Source organism: Danio rerio, chromosome 11 (assembly GCF_049306965.1).
Source record: "Danio rerio strain Tuebingen ecotype United States chromosome 11, GRCz12tu, whole genome shotgun sequence".
Lineage (NCBI taxonomy): Eukaryota > Metazoa > Chordata > Actinopteri > Cypriniformes > Danionidae > Danio > Danio rerio.
In genome coordinates, this window is record NC_133186.1 from 2,457,501 (window position 1) to 2,480,157 (window position 22,657).

Here is a 22,657-nt window from a genome sequence, read left to right on the forward strand (position 1 = left end):
ATTTATATTTATATTTATATATATATATATATATATATATATACATACATATACATATACATATACATATCTATATATATATATACATATACATATCTAAACATTGCATTATCAATTCCTAAATGAAGAAAAAAAAATGTGCTGCAAGTATACACTCACCGACCACTTTATTAAGCACACCTTACTAGCCCTGGGTTGGACCCCTCTTGCCTTCAGAACTGCCCTAATCCTTCGTGGCATAGATTCAACAAGGTATTGGAAAGATTTTGCTCCATATTGACATAATAGCATCATGCAGTTGCTGCAGATTTGTCGGCTGCACATCTATCCAGCAGAAATGGAGACTCATCAGAGCAGCAACGTTTCTCCAATCTTCTATTGTCCAGTTTTGGTGAGCCTGTGTGAATTGTAGCCTCAGTTTCCTGTTCTTAGCTGACAGGAGCGGCACCCGGTGTGGTCTTCTGCTGCTGTAGCCCATCCGCCTCAAGGTTGGACGTGTTGTGTGTTCAGAGATGCTCTTCTGCAGACCTCGGTTGTAACGAGTGCTTATTTGAGTTACTGTTGCCTTTCTATCAGCTGGAACCAGTCTGGCCATTCTCCTCTGACATCTAGCATCAACAAGGCATTTGCGCCCACAGAACTGCCGCACACTGGATATTTCCTTTTTGTCAGACCATTCTCTGTAAACCCTAGAGATGGTTGTGCATGAAAATCCCAGTTGATCAGCAGTTTCTGAAATACTCAGACCAGCCCGTCTGGCACCAACAACATTCAAAGTCACTTAAATCCCCTTTTTACCCCATTCTGATGCTCGCTTTGAACTGCAGCAGATCGTCTTGACCATGTCTACATGCCTAAATGCATTGAGTTGCTGCCATGTGATTGGCTGATTAGAAATTTGCTTTATTGAGCAGTAGGACACGTGTACCTAATAAAGTGGCTGGTGAGTGCACATATTGCTTCTGTGCAGTGCTTCTGCATAAACTATAATGGATTACAAGTATATATAAATACAGCAGAGCAACATGAAAGTTTTTCTGCAGAGTGTAACAGTATTCAAGCACAAGTAAAAACAATCAAGCGTACAATAACATGGTCGTCATCAACGTATAAATAATATTTGAAAATATTTTCATCGTTTAATCTTTAATAAACGCTCTAATCCTGCGATATGACTTGCTGATACACGCATTGTGATATCAATGATATTGTTCAGCCCTAATGTGCATTGAGTTTTAGAAATTGGTTGGCATTTCATACTGTGTATGTGACGAATACAATTTGAATTTTGAATGTGTTCTCAGGTTGACATGCGTGCTGTATCCTCATTGGCCAAGTGGCAGAACTCGTACAGCATCCGCGTGGTCCTGCAGGAGCTGCGACGACTGATGATGTGCAAAGAAAACATGAAGCTGCCGCAGCCTCCTGAAGGACAGATCTACAGCAACTGAGCTTCTTCTCCTCCCTCTCTCTCTTTCTCTCTCTCTCTCTTTCTTTCTCTCTTTCTACCTTCATCCACAACAAAGTCACACACGCAAGGCTGAGCATTCCTCCTCCTCCTCCTCTTTCTGGACTCATGAGATATCCTCCGTTCTCCTCTGTTCCTGACACTCCCCCACGTGCTGCAGCAGCCAATGAGCAGTCCTGCCTCCGGGAGCTCCCATTGGACAGAAACCATGGATGTAGTGGTGTGCACAGCAGAATACTGTACATCATTCTAATCTCTTTTTTTTTAAATGTTTATTTGTTATACATGCAAAATTGTAAAAATAACAAATGATCTTATTGAGTGTAATCTGTGTGCCCTCATTTGAGAATTAGTTCATGCAAGTGTAAATGAATTTGTGCCATCGTGTAACATGCTGTGTGGTGGGAATATTTAGATTCATATCTCTTGTTTCCTTTCATTTTTACTAATGATGATGATGATACTGCAGTCAGCAGTTCAGACTGTTTAGTCTCTGGCCTGAGCATTTAAGAGTTGCTCATTTTTTTAAAGCAGTCTTTTTCAGTTTTGAAGGTTTTCTGAAATTAGTTTACATCCAAGATCAAAACACTTTAATTTCCTCATAAGATCCAGTGCAGGGTCAGCTCATTTCAGAGTGAAATGGTTGATTCAAGGATCTGCTCTCTCTAAACTCTGCCCTGCCCAGAACCTACTCCACACATTGGTCAGATTGCCCTACACGTGGCCTTAGTCAAATCTGATTGGTCTGATGGCTCTACACTGCTCCAATTTTTTAGACCATGACCGTACTTCCCTTTGAATGGCCAGGTGGCCTTACTCCACTCTTACTTCTCAGAGATTGGTCAGATTACCTTACTCTGCTCTGATTGGTCAGATAGCCCTATGCTACTATGATTTGTCATGTGACCTTCTTCTACTCTGATTGGTCAGATGGCCCTACACTGCTCCCATTGGTCTGGTGACCTTATTCTACTCTGATTGGTCAGATGGCCCTACACTTCTCCAATTGGGCAGGTACTTCGCTCTGATTGGTCAAATAGCCATACACTGCGTCCGTTAGTCAGAATATCTTACACTGCTCCAATTGGTCAGTTGATCCTACTGCAGTCTGATTGGTCAGATAGCCATTCGTTGGTTGATTCAAGGATCTGCTCTCTCTAAACTCCGCCTTGCCAAGAACCTGCTCCACACATTGGTCAGATTGCCCTACAGGTGGCCTTACTCCAATCTGATTGGTCAGATGGCTTTACACTGCTCCAATTTTTTAGACCGTGACCGTATTTCCCTTTGAATGGTAGGGGTGGCCTTACTCCACTCTGATTGGTCAGATAGCCCTACACTGCTCTGATTGGTCACTTGACCTTACTCCCCTGTGATTGGTCAGCTGGTGCTACATTGCTCCAACTGGTCAGTTGACCTTCGCTCTGATTGGTCAGATAGCCCTACACTGCACTGATTGGTCACTTGACCTTACACTCCTCTCACTGGTCAGATAGCCTTGCACTAATCCGATAGGTCAGGTGACTGCTCTGATTGGTCAGATAGCACTACGCCACTCTGATTGGTCATGTGACCTTATTCTACTCTGATTGGTCAGATAGCACTACACTGCTCCAATTGTTCAGATAGCCTTAACTAATCTGATTGATCTGGTGACCGTACTCTGCTCTGATTGGTCAGATATCCCTACACTTCTCCAATTGGTCAGGTATTTCGCTCTGATTGGTCAAATAGCCATACACTGCTTTAATTAGTCAGACAATCCTGCACTGCTCCAATTGGACAGTTGATCTTACTGCACTCTGATTGGTCAGATAGCCATACACTGCTTACATTTGTCAGATTATTTTGCTCTGCTCTGATTGGTCAGATAGCCATTCGTTTCTCCCATTGCTCAGGTGACTTTACTGCACTGTGATTGGTCAGATAGCCTCACATTACTTTGATTGGTCAGTTGATATTACTCTGCTTTAATTGGTCAAATAACATTACACTGCTTTAATTGGGCAGGTCACTTGTCTGATTGGTCCAGTCTGATTGGTCAGGTAGCCCAACACTACTCTAATTGGTCAGGTGACCTTACTTTGCACTGATTGGTCAGAAAGCACTACACTGCTCCCATTGGTCAGGTGACTTTACTCGGCTCTGATTGGTCAGATAGCGCTACACTGCTCCAGTTGGTCAGTTGACCTTACTTCACTCTGATTGGTCAGATATCCCTGCCCTGCCCCGATTGGTCACTTGACCGCACTCTGCTCTATAGACCAGCAATGCTCAGTTGGTCAATTGATGTTGCTCCTCTTTGACTGGTCAGATAGCCCTACATTTCTCCCATTGGTCAGGTGACCTTTCTCCACTGTGACTGGCCTGATGGTTTATTCTGTTGTGATTGGTTGACAGAAAACCAAACACTTAACACCATATTTGAAGTTCATCTCCAGAGTCTTCAGCATCTGTGAATACAGTGTCATGAACCGTGAGGAAGGCGTTCGGTTTACACTATCAGTTCAAAAGAAATCCTCGTCCTTCAGAAGTGCAGAGTGGATTTGCTTTGGCAACAGGAAATTGCATCTGCTTTATGTCGACCCAAATCTTCTGGGCTTCGGCTACAACAAGAGTGTTTAAGAGACCATACCGTCTCACACAACCCACAACGTCACGTAATACAAATCGATGTAGATCTGTGCAGGAAGAAGGAATTAAGGCAGCTCAGAACTCCTGCTTTCTTTAAGGAAACAATACCTCTGTTTGTCTTATCTTGAAGATCATTTACATTCACAAACAGCTACATCATACACTACATGAAAGATGACAATCAGAAAATGCTTATTATGATTTCATCCTGAAGAGTCTCTCATTACATTATTATCTTCCCTCAGGGTCTCCGATTTGGGTTATCTTAATTAAGAGTGTAAAATAGTGAGATGCTCAATCACAGAAAACCAAGGCAGTCGCTTATAAACGGCTGGTGCTACAGAGGTTACAAATGACATTTAATCCATTGAGCTGTGGTTAGTGTAGTATTAGAGGGGGGAATAGAATATTTGTGATGGAAGATGATTGGGTCTCAAGATTTACAGGAAATAACCTGATCTAACACTAATATACTGGTTAGTACATATACACATCTCTATATGTTGCTAAATTTAACCATAACAATATAGGGATAAATAATCTGTTTCACTTAACAGATGAACTAAAAAAAGAAGAAAAGATTTAGACTTTCTAATTGAGGTCCAAATAATTAAATTGACTTGATTTGTAATATCTGGATTATTTGCTGTTGAAAGTAAATCACTATACACTACCTGACAAAAGTCTTGTTGCTTATCCAAGTTTTGGAAACAACAAATAATAAGTTGACTTCTAGTTGATAGTTTGGAATCAGAAGTGGCTTATATGAAAGCCGAAGGCCTCTAGATTACACTTATTTTACCACAATAATATATGATCCTGCCTTGATGTTGAATGATTTCATGAGGACAGTAAGGTCTGACTCTGCTTAGACGAAAGTCTCATCACTGAACAGAAATAATGTCCAGTATAGAATATAAAGTCCTGCTGCAGTGGAGACAGAATGAATATTGTGTCTGACTCCATCATGAGCTTGGAGGACTGCATCCATACATCTCTGACATGACTCAAATCACTGATTAATAAAGTCATCTGGAATGGCAAAGAAAGCGTTCCTGCAGGACTCCCAGAGTTCATCAAGATCCTTTGGATTCATCTTCAACACCTCTTCCTTCGTCTTACCCCAGACATGCTCAATAATGTTCATTTCTGGTGATTGGGCTGGCCAGTCCTGAAGCAGCTTGACCTTCTTTGCTTTCAGGAGCTTTGATGTGGAGGCTGAAGTATGAGCAGGAGCGCTATCCTGCTGGAGAATTGTCCCTCTCCTGTGGTTTGTAATGTAATGGGCAGCACAAATGTCTTGATACCTCAGGCTGTTGATGTTGATCATCCACTCTGCAGATCTCTCCATACTGAATGTAACCCCAAACCATGACTTCTCCTTCACCAAACTTGACTGATTTTTATGTAAATCGTGGCTCCATGCGGGTTCCAGTAGGTCTTCTGCAGTATTTGTGATGATTGGGATGCAGTTCAGCAGATGATTCATGGAAAAAATCTACCCTCTGCCACTTTAAATGATCAACTACAAGTCAAGTTATTATTTGTTGCTCTTACAAATGAGATCGACGACTTGACTTTTGTCAGGTAGTGTATTAAGGATGATCAGTATAAACTGATTTGGTAACACTTTAAGCACCAATTCTCAAAACTAGTGGCTTATTACCTGCCTATTATGATATTAACCGATTATTAGTACTTATAAAGCACATATTCACATATTTAATCTAACCAAACTACAACCTTAAGAACTAATAAGCAGCAAATTAAGAATTCATTTAGGCAGTCATAGTTAATGGTTCAGTCATTCATTTTTCTCTGGCTTAGTCCCTTATTTATCAGGAGTCGCCATAGTGGAATGAACCAACAACTATTCCGGCATATGTTTTACACAGCGGATGCCCTATTAGCTGCATCCCAGTACTGGAAAACCCCATACACACTCATTCTTACACATACACTACGGCCAATTTAGTTTATTCAATTCCCCTAAACCATGTGTTTGGACTGTGGGGTAAACCGGAGCACCTGGAGGAAACCCACGGCAACACAGGGAGAACATGCAGACTCTACACAAAAAAAACTAGCCCAGCCGGAATTCGAAACAGCGACCTTCTTGCTTTGAGGCCACAGTGCTAACTACTGAGCCACCATGCTGTCCTAAAATTAATATATTTATGCTAAATATTTCTTAAATGATCTTAGCATACCACTTTAGTTTTTCCATTGTTTTCCAGTTACATTTAGAACTGATTTTTTCTTCTTTTATTTAGAATACAATAATTTTATAACAGTAATAATACTCTAATTTGTTATAAATATTTTATTAAAAAGTATTTATTAAAATAATATATTTATATTTTTCATATATGTAAAATAAATCAATAAAGCTTGATGTGGGTGTGGCTTGGGGATATGGGCGTGGCTTACACTCTCACTACAAGCTAAAGCCAAAAGTTGGCAGCCCTGATAGAGCTCTCTAATCCAATGTTTACTATAACAAGTATATTAAAGAGCCCTATAATTGAATGTCGACAGCTATATTATTCTTAGCCTAATAGTAAAAATGAAATGAGTAACGCTGGGTGCAATTTAGGCTAATTTGGCTTGCCATACAGCTGTTTCGTTTAATTAACATTTTAAAGAAATACTTTTCAAGTAACAGGTGAAGTCAGAAACAATGACCACTGAATAAGAACATTTTGCGATGGATTTCGAAATTTACCAAGTTAAAACATAATAAAAACATACAACCGAAAATGAAAATATGAATATTATCGTGTGTTGTGGGGAAACCGGTTAGTTTGGGTCGGTTAGCATCTGCCTGTTTGTTTGGCGCGTGCGCTCTCAAGCTCAGCCATGTTGAGGCTCCCAGACAGACAGAAATGTCTATATATCGCGCTGAAATGAGGATTTTACCCTCCAGGACGAGCTGAAGACAAACAAATCAGCATCAGTGAGCAGGTAAATTAATGTGTTGATGTTTGTGTGATACTTTAGTGAGGAAGACTAGAGCTGGGTGAAGAAGCCGGTAACGTTAGTGGATAATGAATTGAGCTGAAAAACCCCTCATCACACGTTTAATACACTTTGCCTCAGAAAAGTTTTTGTGAAGGCTGTAAAACAGAAATTGACAGCTGACTCAAGTTATTCAATGCCAAAGATCTTATAAACAGTGGTGTATCATCTCTCATTTAGAAATTGTCTGATAAATGGCAAGCCGTTTTCACATTTACGTACCTAAAGTCCGCCTGAAATCTCATGTTATTATTCTTAAAGTGAACAATTAATCTGTGCAAGTTAATCCACTGAAATGTGTTTGTTTTGGTAATCTTCTATTTGATTCTGCTTATTTGCTTAAAGTCCCCAAGAAATCAAAACTAGCCATGTTAATTTTGTTAGCTCGCATTGATTTTGAGGCAACCCACATAGCAAAATTTCTCTGGCCCAGCTCTGGCCCACACAATCAGGTTTTGCTTGGCCCACATGCGGCAGTGAATTACGGTACATGACTGGACCAAATCTGGCTTCCAGACAAGGGCCAAACACAGACCATATCTGGGCCAAGTCTCAGCCAAGTTAATAACTCATAACTGGGCCAGAAAGGTTGGTGTGTCACGATTGCAATGAAATTGATAAACCTATGAAGCGTTGCGCTTTAGGCACACTATGGGCCTTGTTTTTTCTCAGTGACCTGATTGGTAGAATTGATTTATTTAATCAAAAATTATTTTTATGTATTTTAAATGTGGGTCAAGACTGGCCAAACTCGCGTGGCCCACAATCAATTTTTAAAATCTGGGCCAAATACTACGTTTTACATCTGGCCCAAATCTTGTGTGCCGCATTATAGACGGTGCCACCTCTGCCAAACCCAGGCCATGGTTGGCCCACATGCTGTATGCCAGTGCCGGATGAATGCCTGCTGTCCCAGCTTTATGCCAAATCTGAGTCAGAATTCTTTGCTACTAGGCAATGGGCTTGGCATGGCTAACATACTTTACCACGCCATTCTCTTCACAAATGTCAGATTTTCATTTGTCTTAATCTGTTGTTCTCACAGTCGTCCCTCCAGACGTGCTTCTGTCTTCTGTAGACTCTTTCATCACAATTTTTGTGTGTGATGTCTGGACCGGTGAAGAGTCGAGCGAGAGTTTACACTGAGGTGAACACACACCGGCCAAAAGAATACTGGGACTACCAGTCTCACAAACCACAGTGGGGGTACGTATTACTGAATACACAGTTGAAGTCAGGATTATTAGCCATCCTGTATATATTTTTTTCATCATGTCTTCATCAGTGTCAAATTATCTTTATAATTATTACACACACACTCACCGGCCACATTATTAGGTACACCTTACTAGTACCGGATTGGACCTTCTTTTGCCTTCAGAACTACCTTAATGCTTAATGGCAGAGATTCAACAAGGTACTGGAAAATTCCTCAAAGATTTTGCTCCATATTGACATGATAGCATCACGCAGTTGCTGCAGATTTGTCGGCTGCACATCCATGATGTGAATCTCCAGTTCCACCACACCCACAAGGTGCTCTTTTGGATTGAGCTCTGGTTACTGTGGAGGCCATTTGAGTACAGTGAACTTGTCATGTTCAAGAAACCAGTCTGAGATGATTCACGCTTTATGACATGGTGTGTTATCCTGCTGGAAGTAGCCATCAGAAGATGGAGACACTGTGGTCATAAAGGGATGGACATGGTGAGCAGCAATACTCAGGTAGGCTGTGGCGTTGACACAATGTTCAGTTGGTGCTAATGGGCCCAAAGTGTGCCAAGAAAATCTCCCCCACACCATTACACCACCATCACCAGCCTGAACTGTTGATACAAGGCAGGATGGATCCATGCTTTCATGTTGTTGAGGCCAAATTCTGACCCGACCATCCGAATGTGGCAGCAGAAATGGAGACTCATCAGAGCAGGCAACGTTTCTGTAAAATTGATGCTGAAAAATCAACATTAAATTGCTGAAGCAAATGCCTTTTCATAAAATAATAATATATTCAAATAATGAAAAAATATTATTATATTTCACAATATTGACTGTGTTATGATCAAATGAATATTTGTAAGTAGAAAAAAGAAAGAAATATATATACACACATTTATTTGACAGCCTCATAAAGTTGACGGCAACATTTAGTGTTGCAGTTTTTAATGTCAATATTAATAGCCCCATTAAATAATTATTTTATCATTAATTTAGTTTTTTTAATTACCACAGTTAAGCCTTTAAACGTCACTTTAAGCTGAATACTAGTATCTTGAAGAATATCTAGTCAAATATAAAATGTAGTCATGACAAAAACAGAAATTAGTTAATAAAATGATTATGTGTGGAAAAAAATAAATACAATTTCACAGGAGGACTAATAATTTCGTCTTCAACTGTACATAAGCAATATGATGTACATTCTTTTTTCTCTTCATTTTTTTGTTGTACATTCACACATTGTTGTGATGTCTTTCAAGCAGCGCACACTATGAGTTCGCATGATCTAATGCTGCATATGTAGATAAACGAGTTTTTCTTGCATCAGGAATGAGGAAAAGAGGCTTTTTTAAGCATGCACATTTAGTTTTTTCCGCTTCACTTCATTGATTAAAGGTCTCTACAGTTGAGTACAGGTTATTTTCAGTTTTATTACAGCTGTTGCCTATCATAAACCCTGGCTCACTAAGGCGCAAAGCGTGCATGGCAGAAGTTGCTGCTGTTTTCATACGAGCCCATGTGTCGTTTTCATGCGCCACGTTGTTTAAATAGCAAATCTATTTGTGCCACTTTGTGGTCTCGTGGGTGTGCTGGTCTATAAAGGAGGTGTGTTAAAGGGCCATGAAACCCCCCGTTTCAGCAGGATGTTTTCACACCTCTAGTTTGGAAACAGTCAGGAAAGTGGGCGTGTCGGGGGTAGGAAAATGGGCAGGGTTTGAATAAAAATGGGAGTTGCCATTTGGATATGCCGAGGACAGAAGAAATACAAACACACACACACACACGCAGGGGAGAAAGGCAGTGTGTTTAATGACGGTGAAATGTTTGATACCGCACATCGAATTGGAAAAATAACCCTCTGTATTTCTCTGTAAAATACGACGAAAATTCAACACGACAGTCGGCAAAAGTTTGCTTACAGTGTTCACGTGTTTACACACAGAGAGCAGCATTTACAGCGGATCTTTCAATATTGTAGTGATATCACTGTACTGTAAACTAAGTAACTTAGAAATCATTTTGACTAAGGTCTGTCTGTAAACACTGAAAGAGTACAGCTGACCATACCAACTATAACTTTGCCATCTGAATGAACAAAGAAAGGGCGCTGATCGCACACACTTACCGAATCTGTAGACAGGACAATCAACACATACTGGAGCTGCGTCTTTTTTTAAAGGAGACGAGCAGCAAATCCGGATCTCACCATTGATGAGAAATTCTCTTGAGTAAAAAATGTTCCAAACAAACGCATTTCTGCCGCGAGTCTAGCAGCGCGCTCATAGAGAGAAAATGAAACAAAACCTTCACATTATGAAAGCAACACTGGCGACCTGTATCTCCAAACAATTCTTATTCTTTTCCCTCAACTTTTGGCAACACGACATGTGTCGTCTCTCTGCCGTCTGAACACTGTTTCAGGTACAGTCTAACCGTACGTTCACACCGAAAGCGGCGAGAGCGTCTAAGGTCGCTCTGGCCACCCTGGCGACAACGCTGTCTGCCTTCAGCTCAGGCGGCGAGAGCGTCAAAACTCGCTACATTGATCTCGTATTTAAAGGAGCCGTTGCAGCATATCAGTTACATTCCTGCATAAAACATGTTTTTAGCGTGAAAATGTTGCGCACTTCTTATCAAATTCATAAAACAATGGAAGATCAAGTTGCATGTGGTGTGGCTTTGCTTTATTTATCAAATATGTGTCCATATGTCTGAAATATCCTGAAGCAGCAGTACTGTTTTGTACTGTCATATCGCGTGAGATTCCCGCTTTTTTTAAGATAAATTTAAATAACATTAATGAACATCAGTAACTCGCCAGTAACTTATTTAATGTATGTTCCTGTAAGAAAACATTGTTAATAATTGGAAATCCGGCGACCGCAATAATCAAACCCTTGGGAACAACTGTGGTCGGAACCAAAGTTCACTGGTCTGTGTTCCTTGAACTGCTATCAAGCGGTGGACGTCTTCATTCTGATTGGTTGCCGCCGAACCGCGTCATAGCTCATTACCATAAAGTTGACTTCATTTCAACTCTCCTCGACGCTCACGCCGACGAAGACGCGCCGCGCTGCTCCTCGCCGCTTATCGTCGCCTATCGCCGCCGGCTCTCATTGAAAATTAATGACTTCCGGCTACTTTGACGCTCTCGCCGCTTTCAATGTGAACGTACGGTAAGAAAGCTAGCATGCATTTCAATGAAGTTGCAGCGCATACATAATGGAGCGCGCTGATTGGTTTAAACCAAGCCATACTCATGAATGAATGCAGCACACTCAGAGACGTAATACGGGACGCCCCACGTCCAGTCTGCACGCTGGAACACACGCTAAGATCTCATGGCTGTGACGCAGCTTCAAAAATTCGTTTCAAACCGGAAGTACGAATTTGCTCCAAATAACGCAAAAACTACCAATTTTCACTTTTTAGTGAAATATATGTGTCCTAATAGTGTTTTTAGCAGTGTGGGACACATATACGACTGTCAACAGCTCAAAACATGTGTTTTAGTGTTTCGTGACCCTTTAAGCCTCATCGTTGGCACATTGCTATTTTGAGGAACTGAAATCAGGGTTAGGCCGATAGACGATGCCATCATCCATCGCCGATGGCCAATAAACAACACGATGTTAAGCCAGCATTGCCGATCCTCCGCCCCCGTCGCAAACCCGCTCGCAAAAAACACACACTTAGGCCCCGTTTACTCTAATACTTCTTAGTATTAAAATGTTACACCGTGTTTTACCTAGCATTTCTGAACAGCCCGCCGTCCGCTGAAACCGCACATCACGTGACCACACACACAGCCACACACACTGTCATGCGCTTATCTGAGCTCGAGAGAGAAGTGCATGTTGGACAGTTTATCAAGGATGTACCGCTGGATCGCGTCTCATAGTTGTTAAACGTGATATTTAATTAATCTTGTCTCTACCTAGCGTTAACGACTCTTTGGTCGTTTGAATCTATCAGGTAGCTTTCGCTTTCACACTTGTTCTTAGTCATTTTAGTGAAAACCACAGATACTGTTGGTTTTGCACCTTTTTTACCGACAAACCTCTTGCGGAAAAGGTGGTTTACAGGTGGTCATTTGTGTGTAACTTATCTTTATTTATTTATGATTTGTTTATGGGTAAAACAAAGACCATGCGAGTCAGGTAGTTGAAACGGTAGACAACAAATAATTAATTTAAATTCTGAATTAATTAAGGGTGAAGCAGTGGCGTAGTTGGTAGTGCTGTTGCCTCACAGCAAAAAGGTCGCTGGGTCGAGCCTCGGCTTAGTTGGCGTTCCTGTGTGGAGTTTGCATGTTCTCCCTGCCTTCGCGTGGGTTTCCTCCGGGTGCTCCGGTTTCCCCCACAGCCCAAAGACATGCTGTACAGGTGAATTGGGTAGGCTTAATTGTCCGTAGTGTATGAGTGTGTGTGTGGATGTTTCCCAGAGATGGGTTGCAGCTGGAAGGGCATCCTCTGCGTAAAAAAACGTGCTGAATAAGTAACATGCTGAATAAGTTGGTGGTTCATTCCGCTGTGGCGACCCCAGATTAATAAAGGGACTAAGCCGACAAGAAAATGAATGAATTAATTAATTAAATATTCATAAATAATTAATTCACCTCCGCCTATGATGAAGGTGCCATCATTCATCGCAATGTTTCACATTAGACATTGTACGATGCCAAATTGGTCGACATCGCCCAACCCTATCTGAAATAGACCACATCATTGACCAACTAAAAGCTGCTCTAAAGTCCGGTGCAGAGCGCGTTAGTTATGCACCTATGCAGACCCAAATGCTTACAAATTGCTTAATACACACAGGATGTACAGCAACACACAAATATCTGTACATATGGAAACAATTAAAGAATTAAAATAATAAAAATTATATATTATTTTCTATATCAATAAAAACAGCACTGCCTCGATGCTTTCTTCACCTTGAGGGGCTTTTTCAGTTTATTCATGACAATCTGCATCAATATAATGGTATTATTATTAGCAGTATTATTGATTATACGCAGATTTTTTATTTTGCTTTAATAAACACAAGTGTAGTGTAACGCCGGGGAGTAACAGCACAACAGAAGGTAGGATCCAATATGCAGGTTTATTCACAGTCAGGCAAGCAGTGGTCAATACGGGAGCAAACAGGTATGTAAGGACAATCCAGAATCGTAGTCAGTTTAACAATCAAGAGGTCGAAAGGCAGGCGGCAGACAAGGATAACTAAATAAACAAGGCTAGGTTCAAAACTCAGGAAAACAAGACAAGGGCTGTTTCTCAATATGCGTTCTTCAGCGGTCTTGCGTCCTCGTGTTCTCGTGCAACGTCATCATCAGCTGCCTAAGTTCAGTTCCAATACTCAAGACCGCAAGTACGGAGGACGCGTGAAACTTCCCGGATGTGTTCTTGATATCGAGGACGCACCGATGCAGACTTCAGCAGCGAGCTCGCTCTGGAAGTCCCAGAAGTCATTGCGACTTGAGGTGGGAAGCGCAGCATTTTATTTAGATTTATTATTAAAGTTCAGAGATATCACTTATTTACTTCAGGAGTTTCCCTAAATGAAACGGTGAAAGTAAACATTAACATGAACATCTTAATAAAGGAATAAACACATTAAGGGTGTTTGTTTGATGAAATTTGTATTAAAATGTGTTTTATTTATATTGTGCAGACTATATTTATAATGTTTTTATGCAAAGTATATATTTTGAAGAGGGGGGAAACAATAAATCGTTGTATGAAGGCTGTAATGTTTAAATAATTTCCATTTAAAACGCGTGAAGGTCATGTGACCATCAGGAAGAACGCAGCATCCCATTCCACAAAGGACGCGTTCTCTGCCCTCGCGCTCTCCTGAGTTCGTTCTTCCGAGGACACCTGGCAAGACCGCCCTCTACAAGAACGCAAGTCCATTCTCTGCGTTCTTGGAATTGAGAAACAGCCAAGGAAAACGCGTTGTAATGCTACTTTACAGTGAACAAGACTCGGCAAACTGAAGGGGTGAATATGTGGCTTAAATAGTGTGTGTTAATCAGTCTCTGAAAGTCCTCAGGTGTGCAAATGTAATCAAGCTAGATGAGTGAGCAGGCGTGAGTGTCTAGGAGAAGTGCATGTATGCATATGTAGTCCAGAAGAAGGCAGATATGTAGTTTTATGAGTGAGTGTTTACCAGCGACATCTGGTGGTTGTTCGCTGGTGAACATGACATGTAGATTTGTCCAGCTGTGGGTTTTTAGGGACGTCTGCATCACCATATGTGGCATAAGAACAGGACGTGTGTTTAGATATAACACATAGTGTGGTTTTCTGACCACACTTCATTATTATTGTTCATTTATTCCTTTGCTGGTGATTAGAACTGAATTTAGAAATAGTTTTGAAACAAATCTTTGCACTTAACAAAGAAAATTAAATATGTGGGCTAATGGATGTGTTCAGTGGAGTGAGTTTCCACCGTTTCCTCAAATAAGTAATAACTACTAAATAATAAATAAATAATTAAGCACACACAGAACTTGTTAACAGAATAAGCACAACCCTGTTAGACCATGCGCCGGGCGCAGAGCGAATTTATCCATCCTTAAAATAGATTCAGACGCTCTTAATGCTTTTGCGCCATGTGCTTTAGACTTAGGTCATTAATATAGAGCACTTTGTGTTTGTTTAAATATGTAAACTGATCACATGCTTTTTAAGTATATTAAAGGTATTAAAATGACTGTAATGCCCATGTTTATTTTTTTTCTCAGCAATCATGAGGATTTTCAGATGGTGACCAAGCTAGGAATAGGAAAGTACAGTGACGTGTTTGAAGCCATCAACATCACCAACAATGAGAAAGTAGTGGTGAAAACACTGAAGGTAAATACAGTTCCTTTTGTATTTTTGAATACTTTTTGTGTTGCTCCAACTCAATATATCAATAAGTGTTTAGAATTTCTTCGAATCTTGGTGTAATATCTAGCTTTTGAGGATTGTTTGGTCTACTTTACTTCGTCAGGCAGGTCCTATTTAATCAGGCAGGGCATGGCTAGAGAAATTACCAGGTAAAATGAACCACATCTGAGTTATGTTTTAACAGGGGTGGGGAAAACCTATGTAGCTATGTTGTTTTGTATTTTATTTTGCCCTAATAATAAAATATGTTAATTTCAGAACTGCATGGTGTCTTATCTTAAACTATTTTTTACATTTGTTTGATGATCTGAAACATTAAAGTGTGACAAACATGCAAAAAAAAGAAATCAATTAGGGGGCAAATACTTTTTCACATTATTGTAATTGTTGATTGGAGTATAATTATGAATGGTCTATTTTCAGCCTGTGAAGAGGAAGAAAATCCTGCGTGAAGTAAAGATCCTGGAGAATCTCCGCGGAGGACCAAATATCATCTCCTTAATTGACATGGTCAAAGATCCTGTGGTCAGTATTCAATATTAGTACAATACTTATGTCATAGAAATAATTATACAACAGTCCTGTCTGGTTCTTGAATCTGATTTGCTGATAGCTGTGCAATATTTTGCAATATCAGCACTCGTACAGCCTCCTCCCCCTTCTGTATTACTCCGCCCACATAGTGACAGCAGATCAATAAACTCACTACAGTTACAATACAAATATTGCAGCTGTTGGACAACAATGTACTTTATAGGCTGTTTTAGGCGAGAATGTAGTTGTTTAGATTGCAGTTTATTTAGAAGAACAGTGCCTACTTTAGATATAATTTTGGAGAAACATCGCATCTGCGGTCATTAGCCTGTCATATTGAGCAGAGCAAAGACGGTTAACGTTCAGCCACAAGATGGCGACAGAGATCGCATAATAAGTGCTCAGGGGAATACTAGAAATCTGTGTAGACTGATGGCATTTCATGCTGTTCAGCCTTATAATCTTAAAATGTCAGCAAAATCACCTGTTTTGTCTTCACTTTAGACATTACGCTAGAGAATCATTCAAACACTAGTGTTGGTGAATTAGTAACTGTTTCTGCTGTTCTGACGTCAGATGCAGATGTGAATGAATGGTGGAAGAAAGTAGTTCCTCATAGGATTTTTAGACTCTTCATGTTTGATTTTATTTTTTATATACATGATTATGTAACCTGTATAACCAGATATAGAGATATGCCTTTTGCTGCTTGTTCTAACTACTTATTTGTAAATGAGTTAAAAACAACAATTTTAAAGTTTTTTTTAGGGACAACTTAACTGGTTCAAGTTCAATTTAAACTTGTAAAAACTAATTAACTTAATGGATTTGTGTTGGGACAGCATGAAGGATTTGTGTGCATTATTTATAAACATGTTTTTCACACATTGCAGATCAGAACACCCGCCTTAGTTTTTGAACACGTCAACAACACAGACTTTAAGGTAAAATACTTAAATTCAGTTTTCTAATCATTTATTGTCTTTCATCTTTAGCACAACGATAATTAAATGACTTTTTGTTTTCCTCAGCAACTTTATCAATCACTGACAGACTATGACATTCGCTTCTACATGTTCGAGATTTTAAAGGTGAGCCTTACATGAAAATTTAAGAACGACTGCAGGAAAAAATTCAATGTTATTCACTTTGGACTAGATTGTAAACAAAATACTATTTATTTAATTCTGTTTTGCATGAGTGTAAGAAATACAGCTACTCATTTTCTAACAGTTTATTAAGAAAAGTAGTCAAATAGTGAATGAAAACATTTGTGTTTCAATCATATACTGTAATGTTCAGGGGCCTCAAGTATCAACACTGCGTACGCACAAAAACTTTGTGTTCGCCAGATATCATGCTCATGTTTGGATTTACTAACGATGAAATGAACGTGAGAATATGCGTTGGTCCACATCAACTTCATGCCTGGTGTACGTGTGTTTCTTGTGTGTTTGTGTTTTATTTCCATTGGCGACTTCTAGAAGCAGTTATGTTAAAATGCACACTACAAAGTGTCTTTGAGCCATGCAATGGCAGCTGTATGAGACGGGATCATCCGAATGTCTAGCAGGTATATAAGGTTTCCATACCATGCAGTTGACCAGCCAAACAATAAAGCGCAATTTGCAGCGATCGCCGGTTTTCCCAGTGTAATCAGAGCGATCGACTGCACGCACATTGCAATAAAGGCGCCATCTGAAGATGAATTTGCATACGTGAATAGGAAACATTCTACCAAGGAGGCTAAAGACCATGGCCTCTAGCGTCTGTCGTCAGAGGAGTTGAGGTTTACCTGCACAGCACTAACTAGCTGGCCTCCGTTACACAAATAATATGTGACGCTCAAATGCGCTTACATAATACACACACTTGTTAATGATTCCTACTTGTCTTCCTCGTGATGAAGAGTAGGCAAAATCTGATATGTAGCCGGGGATGTGGGTAAAAGAAGAATGAGTTCATCAGATGCTGGATTCGAACCGAGTTCATGCTCTAACGTGTCAAAACATGTTGCCATGCACTTTACGAGCTACGCCACTCATGTTGCTGATGTCCGCTCTGTTTAGTTTTGTTGTCTCTGTCGATCAAACGAGCGGAAATCACTCAACTCACTCATTCCAACGAGACCCCACTGCGTTAACCGTGTTAGCTAAATTCTCCCACTCAATTGTTTTTCTTTTGTTATTAATTCCGGAGGACAAACTTGCAAAAAAACACCATTTTTCTCTGGTCTACCTCCGATAGCAGCACCTCAAAGTCACATACTGTTCAAAGTTTCTCTTCTTGCTTGCTTTTACCATTGCTTTTTTGCTTGGTTTTGCCAAAGTAGAGTCATTAGTATATTTATACGGGGGAGGAGGCAGGGAGGGGTTTTGAGCTTGTGCACGTGCGCTCAGTTTCACGTTCATTCGGATGTACAAAGAGAATAAGCGTGTGATTTGGCGTACGCAGTGTTTCAAACATCTGTTTTTACTGCGTACGCACATTTACAGCTTTGTCCATACGCAAAGTTTTAGTATGAATTCAACGCAAGTCTTCGTACATGAGGCCTCAGGTTTCTACATACATTCGTACTGTAATTATTGTGAATTGCTCTTAAGATATCCCTGTAAAAATTCAGATTCATCGCTTTTGATGCTTCTGTTGTTTTTATCTTGTGTCTGCAGGCTTTAGATTTCTCTCACAGTATGGGTATAATGCACAGAGATGTCAAACCACACAACATCATGATCGATCATGAGCACAGAAAGGTAAAACAAGTCGAGGAGCCTTACAGTTTTACTGAGCCATGTCGGTGTGAGGGTTTAGTGTAATTTATGGTGTGTTGAATGTTTCAGTTGCGTCTCATTGACTGGGGACTTGCCGAATTCTATCATCCAGGACAGGAGTACAACGTCAGAGTCGCCTCACGCTATTTTAAAGGACCAGAACTACTGATAGATTACCAGGTTAGACATATTAACACTCATGCATGTATGAGGAAATGTGCACTGATAGCTTCTTTATATGCTATAGTCAAATTTGGCCCAATAATATTTGTTACAGTTGGTAATTGCTCATTTAAAAGCATTAAAAACATCATCTCTTTTGGAAAGACTCTGAGTGAAAAATCTTAATCCCAAAAACAAATGTGGGCGGGGCTTGGTTTTGTCAGGCATTGATTGGATGGATGTGTGTTGCTATTGGTGGATCTCGTGTGATTGACAGGTTGATCACACCTCCTTCTGCCAGTAAAGACTTTTTTTCTTAAGTTTGTTATTAAACAGCTCTCTTTAGACTGAAAAGGGCAGCAAAGCCTTTTGTTTTTTTCTGCAAAGCTTTTAGAAACCCTGTAAGCACATTTTCACTGTGTTGTTGCAGATGTACGACTATAGTCTGGACATGTGGAGTCTCGGCTGTATGTTGGCCAGTATGATCTTCAGGAAGGAGCCATTCTTCCATGGGCGTGATAACTATGACCAGGTGAACTTCATCGGCTTTATTATTAGTGAAATAATTTGTGGTCAACTTCGATTAAGCTCCATCAAAATTCACCAGTGCGAAGAGATAAACAGCATGCATTAAAGGGACGGTTCACCCAAAAATGAACATTCTGTCATTGAGTAACCCTTCACATGTTCAAAACTGGTTTCTTTCTTCTGTTAAAAGCAAAATAAGAGCTGTGAACCTACACTTGTCTCACAGTTCGGTTCGGTTACGATTATCATGCCATCGATTCGGTTCAATTCGATATCTCGGTGCATTGACGGTGCTTTCCATACACAGTTTTATATTTTCTTCACAGCAGCATTTCTTGTATTAAAATGTATGAATATATTTATATACTATTTGTAATATAATTTTGTCATTTAATACAAACAATCAGATATATAAACTGTAACTTTAAACAACACAAGCATTTAGCAAATAATATAAACAAATATAAAGATCCAGCTCACTTTCTGATCCTTGTCTAGTTCTCTTACACCTCTTTGATTGGTCACACCCTCAAAAAATAAACGGTTGCGATTGGCTCTTGTGCGCTGCGCTCTTCACAGATGAGTGATGCTGATAAGCGGCAGGCGGCAGCGGCGATCACAGCTGATCCATGATAGACACGGTGGAGAAAACTCTGCAGACACAAACTCATTTCTGTATTCAGAAGTAACGCTGTAAAACAGCCAAGAGGAGGAGAGAAGTCATGCCAGCAGGTCAAATGGGCCACTGTGTGTGTGTGTGTGAGAGAGAGAGAGAGAGAGAGAGAGAGAGAAATGGAGCACTTTCATTCTCTCGATCTCAGTGAAATAGGGGCTTTTGTTGTAAATATCAGTGAAAGACTGATGCAGCCAACACACACAGTGAAATTGTGCACAGTTTATGAGTATTAAGTATTTAGAGCGGTGTAAATACTCGCGCTTGCCTTCCTCACGACAGACCGCATATGAGGTAAATGACGTCAGTAATAACCGGTTATGATTATTACTAAACCGATACCGAATTGTCCGTGTCTGCATCGCTGTGCACATAAGAAACAATACATTTTGACACTCCTAAAAATAAGATATCAGGATGAAAGCTGTCAACCTGTAACCATTGACTTCTATTGTATTTGTTTTTCCTTCTATGGAAGTCAATGGCTTCATTCACCCAAAATGACAGAACGTTAATGTTGTATATAGAATGTTAAGTTTTGGGGCTAAATGTCTCTTCAGTGAATTTAATGATGGTTAAAAGCCTCTCTCTCAAAAATAATACCATTCACCATCATGACGTGCAATTCATAACAGTTTCATGACAGTACTATGTACACCCCTTAAGTAAAGTGTTTAACTAATGCTTTAAATGATCTTTAAATGCATAGTGAACTCTGGCTTTACTAATCGGTTTTTAATGACCGTTTCTTCGCAGTTGGTGAGAATAGCCAAAGTTCTTGGAACAGATGGTCTTTATGATTACATAGATAAATACAACATTGAGCTGGACCCTCGGTTTATTGAGATTCTGGGACGGTGAGCTCCTGCATTCTGTTATAATAACCTGCCATTGTCTTCCCTCATCTGATTTCATCTGTTTTTCCTCATGTTAGACACTCTCGGAAGCGATGGAAGAAGTTTGTTCACAATGAAAACCAGCACTTGATCAGTCCTGAAGCTCTGGACTTTCTGGACAAACTTCTGCGTTACGACCATCAGACCAGACTGACGGCGCAGGAGGCCATGGAGCATCAGTACTTCTGTAAAGCATTATACCATTATGACCTGCTGCATCCCAATTAGCATACTATCTGTCCTAAATAGTATTCAAAAATAGAGTTAGCGTGTCCCAAATCGTAGTACAGTGGGGTAAATAAGAATTTAACAGTTGTTCTAACGCAGGAGTATAAAGTGGCAAAGGGAATGAGAATATATGTGTATGAAGAGAATCTTGACAATTATTTTTTGATTTATTTTTTGATTGATTCTTTCATTTTGCTCTTTGGTTTAGTCCCCGTTGTGAAGGGCCAGTCTTGTTTCGCAGGATCCACGAATGTGCCGTCGGTGAACACCATGGTCAGCTCTGCCACAATGATCACAGGTCAGCTTTTCAAACTCTGCACATGACTTAAAATATCATTATCATACAATTGAAGGATATGAACTTCTAATTGTGGAGTGCAAACATAAACAAGACATAAATTGGGTAATGTGAACTCTGAATTTGGAAATGGGATTCAGGAATGGAAACTCGGAAATGGAAACTCAGGATTGGGGAATGGAAACTAGAGATTGGGGAATGGAATTGAGAAATGGAAACTCTGAATTGGGGAATGGAAACTAGGGATTGGGGAATGAAAATAAGGGATTGGAGAATAGAAATGTAAAATTTGGTAATGGAAACTCAAGATTGGGGAATGGAAACTGGGTTGGGGGACTGAAACTCGGGATTGGGGAATGAAAATACTAGATTGGGTAATGGGAACTTGGGATTGGCAAATGAAAACTCGGAATTGGAGAATGGAATTTCAGGATTGGGGAATGGAAACTCGGAAATAGGGAATGGAAACAAGGATTGGAGAATGGAAACTCTGAATTTAAAATTTTGTGGTGTACACTTGGAATTGTGAACTCAAAGGTTGAAATAAAGGATTCTCAGTTGGATAAACTTGGAATTAGATTTGTGCAATGTGAACTCATAATTTTGAGATGTCAACTCCAAATTCCAACATGTGATCTCGAAGTGAAGATTGCAGGATGTTAACTTGGCATTGCAGGAGTTTTACTTGCACTTTTTAAACATTTTGTTTGAAATGTTAAGAGATACACAAATTACATGATAAAAATCAAATAAAAAAGGAAAAAGACACACAAAAAAACATAAGGGACATACTTTACATAAGCACTCACATTCCACTGAGAACTGTTAGTGTTACTTGAAGGTTTGTTTTTTCCTCTTGATTCATCAGGAATCGCTGCACTTCCAGCCTCAACGGCTCTATTGCCACTGACGGGCTCCCCGATCTTCAACAGCCTCAATACTCCAGTGCCTGCAGCCACAGGAGCCACTCAATGACCGCAAATCAACCCGCCGAGGACTTCGAGACTGTTAGATAGAGCTCGTCACTGTGTTTACCCATAATGCAGCATGAGTTCATCAGAAAACTGAATGCACTTCATCATGAGATACATTACTGTCATGCATTTAGCTCAGACAAAGGTGCACAGGACATGACTGATATGCAGAAACAGCGAAATGCTGTGTAACTTTTTTTCACAAGCATTGTCATGCCATTAAAATATATATATATATATATATATATATATATATATATATATATATATATATATATATATATATATATACATACATATACATATATACATATACATATATATACATACATATATACATATAT

At 39.9% G+C, this 22,657-nt stretch overlaps 2 protein-coding genes across 4 annotated transcripts in view; both read left to right on the forward strand.

Moving 5' to 3' along the window:
* ube2v1 (ubiquitin-conjugating enzyme E2 variant 1) overlaps positions 1-1,876 on the forward strand; it is a 13,273-nt gene extending 11,397 nt beyond the window's left edge. Inside the window, 1 exon segment of the mRNA NM_001037402.2 lies at positions 1,305-1,876. Coding sequence (NP_001032479.2) covers positions 1,305-1,451 — 147 coding nt within the window. The 3' untranslated portion in view covers positions 1,452-1,876.
* A 5,075-nt stretch (positions 1,877-6,951) lies between these two features.
* Positions 6,952-22,564, forward strand: csnk2a4 (casein kinase 2, alpha 4 polypeptide). Of its 3 annotated transcripts, XM_003199406.7 has the most exons (13): positions 6,952-7,066; positions 8,166-8,326; positions 15,102-15,213; positions 15,673-15,774; positions 16,677-16,727; positions 16,815-16,874; positions 18,453-18,536; positions 18,624-18,734; positions 19,147-19,248; positions 20,674-20,774; positions 20,852-21,000; positions 21,250-21,339; positions 22,208-22,564. In XM_003199406.7, exons 2-13 carry the CDS (start codon positions 8,226-8,228, stop codon positions 22,312-22,314), a joined length of 1,170 nt encoding a protein of 389 aa, XP_003199454.2. In that variant the 5' UTR covers positions 6,952-7,066; positions 8,166-8,225; the 3' UTR covers positions 22,315-22,564. The 3 variants fall into 3 exon arrangements, 2 of the variants coding, with proteins under 2 accessions (XP_003199454.2, XP_068080357.2); XM_068224256.2 differs by lacking the exons at positions 6,952-7,066; positions 8,166-8,326 and adding an exon at positions 15,353-15,398; XR_012386922.1 differs by lacking the exons at positions 20,674-20,774; positions 22,208-22,564 and having other exon boundaries at positions 21,250-21,338.
* Positions 22,565-22,657: the final 93 nt, after the last annotated feature.

What these genes read in the sequence shown, in the direction of transcription:
- csnk2a4 (XM_003199406.7), top strand. Translation starts at nt 8,226, where the DNA reads ATGTCTGGACCGGTGAAGAGTCGAGCGAGAGTTTACACTGAGGTGAAC. An exon ending in ACATGTTCGAGATTTTAAAG is followed by an intron (nt 16,875 to 18,452) that starts GTGAGCCTTACA and finishes TTGTGTCTGCAG; the next exon opens with GCTTTAGATTTCTCTCACAG. An exon ending in TCGATCATGAGCACAGAAAG is followed by an intron (nt 18,537 to 18,623) that starts GTAAAACAAGTC and finishes TGAATGTTTCAG; the next exon opens with TTGCGTCTCATTGACTGGGG.